General features: G+C 34.0%; 1 protein-coding gene across 19 annotated transcripts in view; it reads right to left on the minus strand.

The window, feature by feature from the left end:
* Positions 1 to 16,616, minus strand: part of Kdm6a (lysine demethylase 6A) — a 139,654-nt gene that overhangs the window by 75,172 nt on the left and 47,866 nt on the right. For all 19 annotated transcript variants that reach the window (XM_039100359.2, XM_039100365.1, XM_063279721.1 and 16 more), the window contains exons 4-5: positions 11,254 to 11,303; positions 4,407 to 4,465 (exon numbers count right to left, since the gene is read on the minus strand). In XM_039100359.2, coding sequence (XP_038956287.1) covers positions 4,407 to 4,465; positions 11,254 to 11,303 — 109 coding nt within the window. The remainder of the gene's footprint in view (positions 1 to 4,406; positions 4,466 to 11,253; positions 11,304 to 16,616) is intronic.

Here is a 16,616-nt window from a genome sequence, read left to right on the forward strand (position 1 = left end):
AGTTAAATTTTTGATGCATTGCTAGTACAGCTTTTTTTTCGATTCATTTCTACAGCATTGGGTCCTGTTTAAATTTCCTGCCTCTTCTAATTCAACCTCAAAAAAATTGAAGTATAAATTATTTAATAAACTCAGCATATGTTAACATCAACTGTTGGTAATAAAATTTTGAAGTAATAGCATGTTTGTATAATATCTCAAAACTACATGTTAAACACTAGATTTTTTTTTATCACATTCCATGTCAAAGCCTCAGGATCATAGTACCAAAACTACATTAGGTTTAATTTTTCTCCCATTCTTTTTTATGCTATCAGAAAGCTTTAAAAACATTGCTAAAATCAACATCTTTTTCTTCACTGCACTCAATGCAACAACTGAAAAAGAGCAGAAATTCCTTCACCCCTAAGAACACACAGAACCCAGTGCTGTAGAAATGAATCCTAAAAAGCTGTACTAGCAGTACATCAACATCTGTCCCTCAAAAAGAATATCCGCCTTATTCTCCTAATCCTTTTTGATATCATATTATACCTGCCAATTACATAGCAACCTAAATTCTAAAATCCTATAAAACACACATGCACACGCACACACACACACACCCCTTTATATTTGCCACAGCAAGACCATGCTGCTGCTGCTGCTGCTGGAAAGAATACTAACAGAACAGGCCAGAGATTGGTGATAAGTGCTTTTAGGGAGATATGCAGACTATCTATTGAAAGAAGCAGATCCAATTCCTTCAATTATATTTTCAAAAGAGTTTTCCTCAGCTATTTTTTTCTGCTAGTCTGAATTTCCCTTTTCTCTTGATACTCTCACTTGAGGATATAGATTTTCTATAAAGGCATTTTATTTTTATTTCTAAAGTAATCATAGCAACTGACCACCTTCATTCACACACATATGCACAAATAAACCAAATTGAGAGACTACTTCCTAGTTCTCTACTACACTGTGTTTCTGTCTTTCTTTCTCATTCTAGGCATCTTAGCTTAAGCTCCTAGATTTCCAAGTATTAATAACAATAATAGAGCTGACTGGTCAGAAAACACATAAAGATCTAATATTGCTCTAATGTATTAGTACCCGCCATGGCTCCTCTGGCTAAGAGGCTATAACTAAAACTAGAAAAACTTACAAATATAACTGAATGAAACAGACCAAAAAAAAAAAAAAAATCATCTCCCAAAGAAAAAATGAACACTATAATCTGTCAAGAAACAAACAGGTTAGCAATAAAAACGTACTTAATAAAGTTGCTACTATTAAGAATCACTAATCTGAACATACATGTTGGTTAGACACATTGTAAGACGCAGAGTCTCATCAAATGCCAGGGCATTATTACTAAATACAAATTTATTTAAATACTACCAGTATCAAAAATGCAATATTCTGAGACATCTGACTCTTTGTACAGATAATTTGAGGGGCAGAGAAAAAAAAAAAAAAAACCTCTTCTAGCAACACTTCATAATAAATTTCCTAGAATTTGGTGTTGAACCAAAACTTCCTAATAGTGATCACCAAATATATCACCTTAAGTAAATTATTATCAATTCAGTTTAAACTCTGAAATTCTCGCCAAAAACTATTGAATGTTTTTAAATTTTGCAGTTGTTCAAGTAATACTAAAACAAATTAAATTAGAAATGTGAGATGTAGATTCAGGAAGGGATAGGGAGGGAGCTGGCTGATCAGCAAGAAAACACACCACCAGAGCAAAAGTATAGACAACTCTTTTAGGAAACAGCCATAAAATGAGATTTAAGATGTAAGAAACAGTGGTGACATAGAGTAACAGATAGCACTTATTTAAAGTTAAACCCTGTATTATCCTTTTATCATTCAGTTTCATTTTCCAAAGTAAAATAAAAAATGTAGAAATCATGCATAGATGAAGAATCAAAAATAAACAAACTTAATATGGTCACAAATTTATTAAATAATAACTTTGAACTTCAGTACTAATTTTGTTCTTACCTTCAATATGGAGGCAAGGTCATAAGTTAACCACATAAGAAACCTGGCCAGTCTGAGAAACAAATACCCACTCAAACTCTAGAGTTTCTTGCTTCCCCCTTCCCTACATTATTTCCAATGGGCCATAAAGGTTTATCAATGTGCCAAAGAGAACCCTTGCAAATTCTAACTCCAAACCTACTGCCTATGCTATGTGATGGTCTGCACCTGTGATGTTACCACTTGAGGTGGCTAAGGCAGGAAGACTGCTGTGAGTTTAAAGATAGTCTGTCTTACACAGTGATACTTTGTCATAAACCAAAAAAAAAAAAAAAAAAAAAAAAAAAGGTAACAAAGGAACAGGAAAGAAAGGCTGGATATGCCTTTAAATCAAGGCAGAGAGGCAGAGAGGTAGAGAGGCATAATCTGTGAGTTCCAGGCCAACCAGGGCTAAACAATTAGTTGCACTTACTAATTTAAAAACAAAAACAGTACAACAGAAAAAAAATTTATGCTTGGAGATTAACCTTGCCTATGCAAGCTAAATAGATGTAAGACATCCTCTGTTCACCTACACCATTAAGAAAAGTACAAATCACCTCTAAGACTATTTCTGTAGTTCTAAACATTTACACTTTTTAATTCCACAAATAGGATCTTTCTTAAAAATACTAGACTTAAAAATCCTTGGTTTCAAATATGATATAATAAACACCAAGGATAGAATGGTGTGGTAGTTCAAATGAAAATGACTTCTATAGGCTCATACATTTGAATGTTTGGTCCACAGCTGTTGGGGAGAGTTGGGAGAGGCCTTGTAAGTGTGCCTCCCACCTTTAGATCAGGATGTAAATTCTCAGCATTTGCTCTAGTACTCGACTTGCTGTTCCTTTCTTTACTGTGATGGTAATAGACTCACTCTCTGAAACTTTAAGACCCCAATAAACTCTTCTATAAATTGAATTGGTCAAACTACTTTATTACAGCAATAAAAAAAAAAAACCAACTAAGACAAAAAGGAAGGTATGGTGATGTATGCTAGCACTATGAAGGTGGAAAAAGGAGGATTACCTTGAGTTTCGAACTAGCATAATCTACTTAATAAATTTTGGATTAGCCAGGACTGCACAGTAAGACACTGGGTTGTTTTATTTTTTTTAATGGGGGGGGGGTACACAGAAGGGACTATAGGGAATAAAGGTAAAGGGAGGAGGGAAATGGTGTAATATTTTAATTTCAAAAAATAAAAAATGTTTAAAATGGTAAAGTTTTATAAAGATAATCATAGCTTTGTAAACTTGACAAAGCAAAGCCATATTCTTCTGGATGCTTAAAATATTCTACATTAGTATATATAAAGGTAGGGTTCTATTAATGTGTTATGTCCTTATAAATCAAAAGCCAATCAACAAGATTGAAAGCTAAGAGAGAAGAAAATTTATACTAGCAAATGCCATCCATGTCTAAAGTTTCTTTTTAAGGAAGATAAAATCATTGTCAACTGATGTAAAAGCTCTACAATATTCAGTATATCAAGTATATAATAAAGTTGTACCCACTGGCCAAAGAAGCAATCTCCTCCCACACTCACTTAGCTTTAAAAAAAAAAAAAACAAAAACAAAAAAAAAAACAAACAAAAACAAAACAAAATAAACAAACAAAAAACACAGAAGAGACTAGAACAAAATCAGAATACCCACACAGGACTTTACAGTGTAGAAAAATAACGCAATTTCCATATGATTTTCTAATTTTTCTAAAGGGGAAATTATAAAACAGTACACTGATGATTTTTGAAGCTATAATATGAATCACCCTACTCAAGTTCTATATTCTTTTTATTAAAGCATATTACTATGTCTGGTAAATAAAAGAGAATTAGTAGAAAGAAGGTCACAGTAGTTAGGGTCCCACATTTTATGGTCTATTAAAATTTACATGCTACTGTCATAATTAACCATAATTAACTCTAAAGTTAGATGCTATTTCCCTTATTTAATATGATTAAGAACAGACTTTTAATCTGGAACTTAAGTTAACTGAAAGTGGAAATATGTGAAGCAGGAGTGTTTTGCAAACACTCTCTAGAAGTCAGTAAAGATCTAAAACAACCTAGCCATCAGGGATGTTTCTCCCACAGATCTTGGGATCTGAGTTTTATCATACTCATTATTCAGTTCAAATAACCTAGGGGCCAGTCATCAATCCAAGAAAGACACTCCCCATTTAGCCCTCTTTGATTAAAATATTAAAGCATAAACAATTTTTAAAAGACTTTCAAATAATCTAAGATGAGTCAATACTTCTGAATCTTATCTCTGAAGATTAACACACACATACAATCAAACAAGAAATGTAAATAAAAGCCATAGAAAATAAAACAAGCTATTTACTGGAAACAATTGAAGTTAATTATCTGTATGTTATGTTAACTTACCACTGAAATGCATTGTAATGGAAGTAGACCAAACCAAGACCATATAAAAAGGCAGCATTCTACAAAGGAGGGAAAAAGAGACTTTTAAGGAATGTGTTTATATGTAATGTATAGTATGCTGTTGATATAAATATAATATTCACAGTTTGAACTTAAAACAGTTCTTAAAATTCCTACCATATCTTACAATATATTGAAAATATATTTTAAACACCAAAATGACAGTTAAGAGTAAGCAGATGGCATGGAATCCAATCAACTTGGAAATATAGTCTGGTTTCTATTTAATTTGTTTTAGGGAGAAAAAAATAGCAGAATTCAATCAACAAATTTAAAAGAAACATCTTTTCTTCAAAAGAAAGAAAATGCTTTGATTATGCTATCTTGTTTTTTTCCTACTGGCACATTACATATGGTTTTTGTGCTTTCCACCTCTCATTCCCTAGATAAAACTCTTAATTTTATGTTCAGTAACACTGGAGGAAAAGATTAAAATTCAACGGAAATTCCTAAGAAAAGTCTACAATGAATTTTACCTTTAAAAAAAGAAGAATTATATATCAGAATAACACGTACTGAATTATATTTAGGAGTTTAACAATTAATGAATATTCTTTTTGTAGTTTCGAAAGCAAGGACTACATTTATTATCTTCATCTTACCTCTAAATAGGAACTAGCCTTTAGGTTTTTGTTATTTTGGTTTCTTTTAGTTTTGTGGAGATATGGACTTGTTTTTATTCAAGATAAGTTCTTGAATTAGAAGTAATGATCCCTCCATCAGCTTTCCATGTACTAGATAACATGTACCACCACTTTATTTTGTAAAAAGGGCAAATGTTTGAGCACACATATATATTATACCAAAAATCATGCAAATCTGTTTTAGTTAAATCTTTCCTAAAAGTCAAACTTTCAAACAATCCTTTTCTCAAAATTTCTCTTAAACTGTTATAAATTTCTTTGCTTTCTTAAGCATTAAAAAATTTGAACTACGGCTGGATAGATGGCACAGCAATTAAAAACTTAATCTTCCAAAGGACCTGGGTTTAATTCCTAGCACAAGATGGCAGCTTACAATCATCTGTAACTACAGTTCCAGGAGATACATCCCTTCTTCTGACCTTCTACCAGACACACACATAGTAGACACACATTCAGGCAAAACACTAATGCCCATAAAATAAAAATAAATAAATCTAAAAAAAATGAAACCATTATTAAGTTATTTCTTTTAAAATTATGTTGAGTCATATTTTCTAAGCAATACAAACTTAGCTAAAGGTATCAGTGCTAGTTAGTAGCTTATTTGGTCAGTTAACCTAACTAAACACTTGTAAGAAAGTAAAGAAGTCAGGAAGCAAAAACAGGAGGCCATTAAAGAATGCTTTATGAAACTGATTATAGCTGTTGGCAAGTGGGACTCAATCTTGCTGGGGACCTCTGGCAACAGTGAGGAACACCCCTCTAAGTCATCTTGCCCTAGGTGTAAGTGAATCAGTGTACATAGTCCACAACAGTTATCAAACACTGACTATGATCTTCACATGTAGTTTTTTAATAATAATAATTTTGCTAGGACTATATTGTACATTTCCTTTGAATTCTGTGACTTCTAAAAACATCAAAAAACATTTAAGTACATTGTAAAATCTAATAATGTAGCAATTTACTTTCATTATATCCCCATTACCCCCAATTTTCTAAATGAGAACATTATATGTGACTAAGGGATTCACAAAATTGAAGAGTTAAGAAGGTCTCAACATCCATTTTGAAAATTGATATTTAATTTTCTTTAATTTAGTAAGAACTGTTTTTAATCAAAATCATTCGTTTCCTATTCCATCCTCTGAAAGAATCTGAACAATACTGATGAGGCTATGCAAAACTGACTGAAATAAAATGTATTTCCCCAACTCTCAAATAAAACATGTAATATATGACACAGGAAGAAAGGTTTGTACAAAATGGTAATATTTTCTATTTTATAAGACAACTTCATGAGGCAGGCAGTTTCACTTATAAAGAAAAGAACTGAGGTTTAGAGAAACTAAGCAAATGCTCAAGGAGTTAGATAAATACTACACAGCAGATACAGGGTTTGACTAGATCAGCCTCTAGAGATCACTATTTTTCTGTGTTTGTGTACTCATTGAACTTCAACAAACGAAAAATGACACAGAGAGGAATGTGAGCCAGGCAGAGGCAAGAGGATTACTGTCAAGGTCAAGGCTAGCCTGCTCAAGACTAACAAACAATAAAACCTTGTCTCAAGAAAAACAAAACAAATTTTAAAAAGAGAAAGAGAATTAATTAAATACATGTACTCCCTGTATTCTCTCCAATATGAGATGCCAGAGATTCACTAAATCCATTCCTGAATATATATGCAAAGTCATCATATCATAGAGCACTTCATAATGCTTCAACCCTTTAATACACTGCCTCATGTTGTAGTGAAGTCCAAAGGTAAAATTATGTTACTACTTTATAACTAATTTTGCTACACTTATGAATCATTCTGTCAGAATCTGTGTTTTCTGATGGTCTTGAGCAACCACTGTGAAAGAGTTGTTCGACCCCCAAAAGGAAGCACAACCAACAAGTTGAAAACTGCTGCCACAGATATATATATACGCGCACATCTATATTTATTCCTGTACTATTCATAGTAGCCAAGAGTTGGAACCAGCCTAGCTGCCCATCAAGAGATGAATGGGTGATGTGGTTCATATACACAAAGTTAGTTAATTCAGCTGTAAAGAAAAATGAAGTCATGATATTTATAGGAAAGGAAATCGTTGTGTTAAGCAAAATTAGTTCTGCTTGGAAACACACCTTTAATTCCAGCAGAGGCAGGCAAATCTCTGTGAGTTTTAGGCCAGCCTACGGGGCAAGTTCTAGGACAGCCAGGGATTCACAGAGAAAATGTGTGTGTGTGTGTGTGTGTGTGTGTGTGTGTGTGTGTGTTGGGGGTAGGGGGTGCTACATGTTCTTCCTCATTCGAAGATTATAAGAATGGTAGTTTAAAGCCATACACACATGTGTGCTTTTCAACTTAAATTTTTGATGAGGAAGTAGCAGTGTCAGAGTAACTAAAAAAGGCATTTCTCCTTTTCTTTTTGTAGATGTTTCCTTTGTGAGTCAAAAGTTAACGGAATGCAGAAAAGATTAAGTATAGGCTAGAGTTGGATGAAAATGATTTTGAAAACATCTTCTCTTCCCTCCTCCTCCACCCACAGATATACACAAATATAGCATACTATTTCACTTTTACAGAATTTCCAGGCTTGAAAAGGACAAGACATTTTGAACAGATAAGCTGGTTATCAGGGATTCATATGTCTGTTAGCATAAAAAAATAGGATGTAAAAAATATAGCCAGACAATAACAACTTTGGTTCCTATAGAAGAGAAGGGAAAGTTAAATCAATAGACTAGAGGATAAAAATATTTTAAGGGCAATGAAAATTCACTGTATGCTACCACAATGGCAGAGTCAAGTAGTTACACATTTTCCTAAGGCAATGGAATATACTACACAAAGTGAACCCTAATATATACTCTATGGGCTTTTCATGAAAATGATATATCAAATGTTAAGTTTACTGAAAGCAACAAATATACCACTATTAATAACAAAGGTGATTTAGAACTCTGTCTTCCAAGCATAACATAGTCATTGTGGTCCTGATATCAGGATAGATATGTGATTATCTGCACAAGACCCTCACAAGACTGGGCCCATTAGCATTCTTTTGTAGAAAGAGTTGGGACCTTCACAAGGTTAGGAAGCCCCACAAATAATAAAAAATAAACCATTTCTGGGGCAAGAAGACTACTTTCTGGTAGTACAGTTGCCCTATGTTCCCCATGCTCCTGAAGTAACCCCTCACACTCAAGCTCCTCAAAGTCTTACAATTAAACCATGATGGACTTAAGTGGAATTGCTTCTTTAGTCTGTAGTTGCCCTCTTCCCCCAATCTGTGATGATACAAATAGACTTCCTAGAAAACATCTCACAAAAGCAAGGTATACACGTACAGACGTGGGGTAGATAGGTGTTTGCTATGACACTGAACCTGATGTAAAAAACAAAACAGTACAACAGAACTATCCATATTTTTCGATTGAGGCCTTAAACCACCATCATGTCTTAGTGGATAAGATATAAACTTTCATTTCTAATTTTCATGTGCTCATCAAAGTAACTGGCAAATGCAGGATAAACATCTGCTTTTCCCCTGAACCTGTCTACCATCAATTGATAAGCAAGGCCCCAACTCTGTTTCCCCAAGGGTGTGAAAGTAGGGTAACAGAAACAGGCCCATGCTGAACAAGGAAAAAGAATTGCTGCCTAATAACAAGCACTAACCTGTAAAAAACAAAACTGATCATAAATGGGCATGATAGTCTTTCTATAGTTTTCTTTAGGAACCTCCATAACGCCTCAGTTACTTTACATTCTCAGAATATACTTCATATATTCACTGGTCATTTATTCTTCATTCTTTAAGGATTAGGTTCTCTGGGTTGTTGTTTGTTTTAAATAGGGTATCATAAAGCCTAGGCTGGCCTCAAACTTCCTATAATGGTCAAAGATGACCTTAAATTCTAATCTTCTGATCTCTACCTCCAAAGCACTAGAGTGATAGGCTTCCACCAAAATGCACCATTTATGTTGTGTTATGAATAGAACCAGAGCTCTGTGCATGTTGGGCAAACATTCTACCATTGGAGCCTTATCCCAAGGCCATTGATTGGTTGATGTTATTTTATTTATTATTATATTTTTTGACAAAGAGAAAATGTTACATAATTTTTTTAACAAAAAATTCTGGAAAAACTGGTTAACAACTTAAATGAGCACAGAGACTATTGTGAGAGACAAATTGTAAAGTATTACACTGAATAGGTACAAAATAAAAGCATTTCCTCAAAAATCTAGAACCAAATAAATATGACCACTCTCATTTCATATAACACTAGAAATGTTAGCCAGGACAAGTGAAGAAGCAAAACAAGACTAGCAGAAGGAGAAGTTAAGCTGCACTTGTTTATAGATGGTGTGGTTCTATGTTCAGAATAACCTAAAGACTTTTAAAGATTATTAGAACTGGTAAGTGAATTCTGTAAGATTATAGAATATGGCAATTTACTATTATGAAAATAAGCCCTATATTCTAAGACACTGAAACTTTTGCTGGACCTCACAGCTAGTTAATAATCCACTTGTTTGTTTAACCTGTAAGAGAACAACTTAATAACCAACCTTACTTGTAAGTGCAGCACTAGTGTGTAGAGATAGGGAGATCCTAGGAGCTTATTTACTAGCTGGATTAGCTGAGCATGATAAAGCTCCAGGTAAAATGAGAGATTTCATCACAAAAGAATGTTGGGAAGAAATAAGGAAGGCAGCCAACATCTTACTCTGGCCCCTGCATGCATGTGCACAAACATTTGTGTGCTACATGTTACATGCCACTCAACACACCAGACGCCCACTAGGGATGTGAGGGATATAATGATAAGAGTCTTATATTCATGAGAAGCTACAAAAAGTAAAATATCTAGGAAGAAATTTAAGTACAGAAATAAAAGACATTCCCAATAAAAAATTACAAAACATTGATGAAAGAATCTGTTGACACCAAAAGATAGATGTTTCATCTTCGTAGACTACAATAATAATGTCAAATGTCCAAACTACCCAAGGTGATTTACATATTGCAGTCATGTCTTCAAAATAACAATGAGAAATAATAATAGAAAATGTAAATTCATGGAAGTATAAAGACCACCCCCCAATGATATGGAAAGTTAGTTAATAAAAGATGAGGTCTAGCTAATTTTAAATTATGCTCAGAGGATAAGAAGTAGCAATGTACACAGACAAAAGGTAAGAGTTCCCAAGAAGAAATCCATGTAATTAAGATGCAACTGACTCCTAACAAAGAACCAAAAATATTAACAGAGAAAGGGCAACTTCATTAATACATTGATTCTGGTAAAGTAAGAATCTCTATGCAAAGGATTAAAATTGGACTATTATCTCTAACCTTGTGCAAAAATCAACTCAAAATTAAACAGACATATATTTAAGACATGAAACTATGGAGCTACTAGAAAAATAAACTCAGGAAAAAACAATATCATTAGTATAAGCAATGACTTTGGAAATAATGCACAGGAAAATGAAGTCCAGAAAAGATAAATAGGTTTCCATAAAACTAAAAAGCTTTTGTATAGCTAAGGAATCGATCAGTAAAAGTGACAATATAAGGCAGCTGGCAGTAGTATACATCTTTAATCTCACTGAGCACTAGGGAGGCAATGCAGTGTAGATTTCTGAATTCAAGGCCAGCCTGGTCTACAGAGTGAATTAAAGGACAGTCAGAGAAACCAATGATTAATATCCAGAATATATAGTGACTTCAAAATTCTTAGAGGAAAAACAAATATATAAACTAAGGGGTGAAAATGTAACCCAGTTTTCAGGTGCTTGTCAGGCAAGTATTAAGGCCTTGAGTTCAATCCTTAGTAGCACACAAACCATTAACCCAAGCACTTGCTAGGTGAAAACTGTTAGTTTGGCTGTTTCAGTTTTCAATTATTTCATATGCAATCAGATCGGCTCTGGTCAATAAAATGTCAACAATCTAATCCTTTAAATAAAGTAAAATGCAAAGTAGTTAAATAGAAGACAACAAAATGATACTAATTTCCCTCTTCTAATCTCTTTCCTGCAGAAGTAACACTTAAAAAAAAAAAGAGTAAGCTCTAATCTTTTTTTATAACCAACAATAAATGTGCCAACAAAAACAAGCATGGAAATGTGTACCAACCTTCCAGTAGTCAGACTGTAAACTGTAGTACCTCTGGTATGCAGATAATGCTAAAAGAAAGAGAATAATTGTGAGTCACAATTATGTTTGACTTTAGCAAAGTCTTAAGAAATATTACTATATAGTAGGTATTACTAAGCTCTTGCCTTTGATGATAAACACTGATTTCTCACTTGAACCCACAAGATAACTAAAGCAGGATAAAACCTTGATATAGTTGCCTTAATTTTGTGTATCTTCCTTACTTTGGATCACCCACTTAACTCTACAGGCACACATTTAGGAATATCTGTCCAAAAATTTGTGATATGAAACCCATCTCCCCAAACCCACCCTCTCCACGCCCACTCCAACCTCAAGGAACAAAGATAAGAAATAACTCAAACATGTTACTGTCATCATTCGCAACCTATAAAAGATTTGTTCTAAACCTAGAGTCACCCTGGATTTTTAGAAAAGGAGAAACTATTCTTATCCAGATTTCATAAATTACCATCAAGGTAGGAACAATCCTTGGTGTTTCTTAGGCAATGTGATCAAAAACAGATACATAAATTCTCCATCAAAAGTAGGCCATGCAGGTCAGACAAAACAAGCTATTTGTACATACTCAGAGGTTCTAGTTATGGAACTTTACAATTCTTAAAACATGGAGAGTTAAGAATTACCAACTTTCTAAAGAAAGCATCCAAGCAACAAGAAACAGGGGTGGGGGTGGGGAAAAGACACAAAAAATAAATGATAAAAATGAAGTGAACACCATCCAAAAGTAAATACTCTTTAAAGATTGGAAATGTTGCTTTCATGAGGGAGAAAGAGAATTCTAAAAAATCAAGACAGGATGCTGTAGAAAAATAAAATTTGGAAAACTTCCAGAATAATGTAATAGAAGGATATGATTAAGAAGTTTAAGAGACCTCTCAAGAATGAACAAACAAGCAAACAAGCCAGAAGTCATTTACTGGAGTCCTAACGTATCAGTAACAGTGGTCCAAAAGAAAGACCAGAAACAAAAGATATAATTTAAACAATAATTCTGTGACAGCTACTTGGAAAACCTGTCCTTGCTAAAGCACCAACTCTTCACTTAGGCCCACAAGCTATCAATAGGATTAAAAGACTAAAATATCTGTCTTCATTTTGTATTTATGTCCTTTACTTTGCCTCATATTTATTCCTGCTTCAATCTGCTTAACCTAACTCATCTCATTCCTGTCAAGGTTAAAGACAAACATAAGTTATTTTTGAAAACCTCCTGTTGCCTTAGATTTAAAAAAACAAAACTTTCCAGGAAAGATATTTCCCCTCCCAATAATAGCAATTATCCAGGAAAGTGAGGTGTAGATATCAGATTGTTAACAATTTATCCAACCACCCTGTAAAACCAGAGCTGAGACAAAGGAGGCAAGACATAACCTTAACCAGGACTGCTTAATTATGCTACCTCTTGCTCTCTAGTGAAACCTAAGCTCCATGTCAGAAAGACAGACCCATGGAGCCACTGATCTCCTTTACCTGTTTTCACACTATGGCTACAATGACTAGGTCTCCTTTCCACTTTCCATCATTATTCATCTCTGGTAACTAACTAGTGGACTAAGACCCAGCATAGCCTGTTGGGGTTCTAAGAGCTTGGACTTCTACCCCTAAAAACCACAGGTATGATTTTAGAAAATTCCAAGAAAGCTATAGGTTACTAGACTAAAAAGGTCTACAACAGATGTTAAGCCTAGAAATAAGGCAAGTGAATATTTTCAAACTTCTAAAGAAAAGTTATCTCCAACAATATATTAAGATATCCACATTGTTAGTTCAAGAGAATAAAAATATTTTTTCATATATGCAACAACTCAACCAAAATTAACTTCCAGAATCTGGGTATCAGCAAGCCTATCGATCATTGAAGTTAGACCCCTCCCTTTACAATCATAAGCTTATAAAAGCTGAAACTGAAACTACAGGACTTTGATTACTAGTCACAAGAAAGGGATCTGTGTTTATCTCTTGCCTTGGGTAGAGATTACTATCTAGGTAGAGGCTTTCTGGTAAAGCACTTTGAAAATAATAAATCCTACCTAAATGTAGGTGGCACAATGGTCTCTGAACATTGGACTCTTTTCTTATTCAGTGAAAATGCTTTCCTTCTCAATGGTTCCTTTGGCCACTGCCTACTCCCATCCCCTGAAAATAATAAAGTATATCTTCTATACTGTACTCTTGAATGTCTTGTCTGTATTCTTCTGAAAAAGAACCCAAGGCCTAGGGAATCAAAGGGAGGCCAGAGAGAAATCTAATAATAACAAAACCTTTCCTGAAGAAAATACTGGTAAATGTTTCTCTAAGAGCATAATACATATCAACAAAGAGGACACAATTCATTAAAAACTAGGAGACATAAATGAGTCTTTAAAAACACCAAGACAAAGTGAAATCCTAAGATACCAACTATACATGAAGTTCAGGGACAGAGGCCTATCCTTAGACTCTACTGCCATCTATAAGTTCTTTCTCAATTTGAGAACTAAAGATCCACATACACCTAGACCAGATTCTCATCTAGGACCATATTTTTATTAACTGTGTACAGTCTGATGAACTCTTTGTGTCAGCTCTATAATACTACAAAATGGACATGACGCAGCATCCCTACACAGACAAGTATTAGGTACTCTGTTCTGATTTACTTTTTAAAATCATCTATTTATATTCCAGAGTTTAAAATCAGCTCCTTATATTCCAGAGCTTCTAGTATTTGGCTGTTAAATCTTGCCCAATATCCTAACTAGTTTTAACAAGATTGACAAATGCCCTAGTCCACTCTCTTCCTCAAAAAGGGCTCTTGTAGGGGATAGAGATGGCTCAGTGAGAACAAACTGTCCACAGGTCACAGGTTCAATTCCAAATACCCATATAGTAAGTGGGACTGTAACTACAGTTCAAAAGGATCAGATGCCCTCTTCTGGCCTCTGTAGGCACCAGACATGCATGTGGTACATACACATACATGTAGGCAAACTCCCATGCACCTACTAAAGAGAGGGGCACACTCATAAACTGCTAAGTAACCAGAAGCTAGACCAGGAACCAGAAACTCTTGTACTCCCAAATCCTCTTGCCCCAGCCTCTAAATGTTGTACTTTTAATATCATGAGACTTGGCACTTCGTTCTTTTTTCCCAAACTAGGCAATATATTATAAGAAAAAAAATTTAATTGTGGTTCTAAGAAAATGAAAAAGAACTAAGGAAATATTGACATTTTGGACAGGGTGCACTTATGGGAAAAAAAGTAGAGGATAACTCACAAAAACACAGGCTGCAGCGGTATTGTTCCACTTCTTAGCCTGTGTAGCAATTGTCATTTCTAATATTCAATAAACTGTACATTCTTAAGATATTCTTTTATGTCTATGCAGCTGAATATTTGAATCCAATATGGAAATTAGTTGCTTCTGGAACTTTCTATGCAATGCTTCCAGATCATAAATGCCACATAGAAGAAAACTTTTAAACACAGTACTGAAGTAAAGGGGTATAGCTTAATGGTATATACTTATCTAGGATGCACAAACCATGGGTCTAATTCTTAGAACAATTAGGGGGAAGTGAGTCAAAACACATTACCACATACCTTAACGAGTTATTCTTTTCATTTGATATTAGTCTTTCTTTTCCAATAAAAATTTCCTTAACCAACGTATTAAACTATGAACTTTTTAAAAATTTAAAAATTAAAACATGAAAATTAAACTATGAGTTAAGTTTTCCGTATTTGAAAATTCACTTTCAAAATTAGGAATTCTTGAAGAAATCATAATATCATACAAATTAAATGACACTGAATTAACGAGAAAAACACTGTTATTGATAGTTGGTAGAAACATGACATCTATACAACAATGTTGTCAATTACTAAATAAATATGAAACATCAAATTCAAAGTCAGAGTTGATACTGTAAATTGTAGGGAGAGTTATAAATGAAGCACATCTTCCATCTATCTTACTATTCAATTACATACTTTCTTAGTAACTACACTCTACCTCTATTAGGTATCTTATTTTATTTACCTCCATTGGCATCTTATTTTAAGATACTAATAAATTTTGTGTTTAATCCAGATAAATCAGTGAGATCCTATAAAGGTTACAAGTACCTACCACCTGGGTCCTTCAAGCAGACCTCAATCTTTATCTATTAAAAAAAGTTCTTAGTTTACTGTCACAAGGTATTTCAAAGAATAGAGAATATAGAAATGCTTCGTTTCAATATCCTTATTTTTCAAATCTGTATCAGAATGGCTGTAACAAATGCATCAAAAACACAGATTTTTGCTAGCCAAACTTATTACCAATTACTAGAAAATAGACCTTTAGTTCTTATACTGCATTTATTATATACTACATTTATAGTATAAGATACAATGGAGTATTGTCATTTAACCAAAGAAAGTATGCTCAGGCCAAATGATGTAAGATTTGTGCAAAGTACCAAATCTTAGCACAATTAATTACTGGAAGGAAGTAGTAAAAAGAGATAAATCTATCACTGGTTAAAATTTTTCAAGGAGTCTTATATTTGGGAAAACTTCTACCTCAACATGAAATATGAATCAGCTTTTTTTAAGGTTTTAATGCTCTCATACTAATAAAATAATAACTATTATTATACTCCAACTAAATTGTACTTTTTTGAAATTGCCTCCCAAGTCAACCTTTTAAAATACTTTAATAATAATTTAAATAATTTCAACCTTTTTAATAACTGGCCAAGGCTATAATGGCCTCATTTTTCCCTCAATGCAATACTAGTTTTAGTCTCCAGATTCCACATGTCATAATCCTAAAGTCAATTTCTTATTAAACAAAGGCTATACTTCCTTCCATAGGAATCTAATGTACATCTATGGGTCTCAACTTTGCTACAATCTCTATCCCCTACTCTTTTTAGACCAAATTCCGAAAAGTAAAACGTTGAGGTATGGTCTGTTGCTAATAACCACTGTAATGCTGAAGAGTGGCTCCCAAGGTCTGGTTGCCTCAGGGATGAGAGAATCCTCACATTCATCAAGTGATGCTATGCAACCTTGCTCCATAATTTAAAACTACTGGTTGAAAAAAAAGATGCCTATAGCCTATAGCTGGGTAGAACGGAGGTAGGCAGGACTTCCTATTTTGGGCTTGGGGTCTAGGACCAAGAGGGGATAAGAGAGAGGGGGGAAAGAAAAGAAGTCACCATAGGGTAGGTGAATCATGAAAACATGGCCATGAGAAATGGCCAGGTGGAGTTAAGAGCATCCAGATCAAATATGGCAAATAATATCTAGGGGTTATTTACAGAAAAGTAGACATCTGCCCAGCTCTAG

Source organism: Rattus norvegicus, chromosome X, assembly GCF_036323735.1.
Source record: "Rattus norvegicus strain BN/NHsdMcwi chromosome X, GRCr8, whole genome shotgun sequence".
NCBI lineage: Eukaryota > Metazoa > Chordata > Mammalia > Rodentia > Muridae > Rattus > Rattus norvegicus.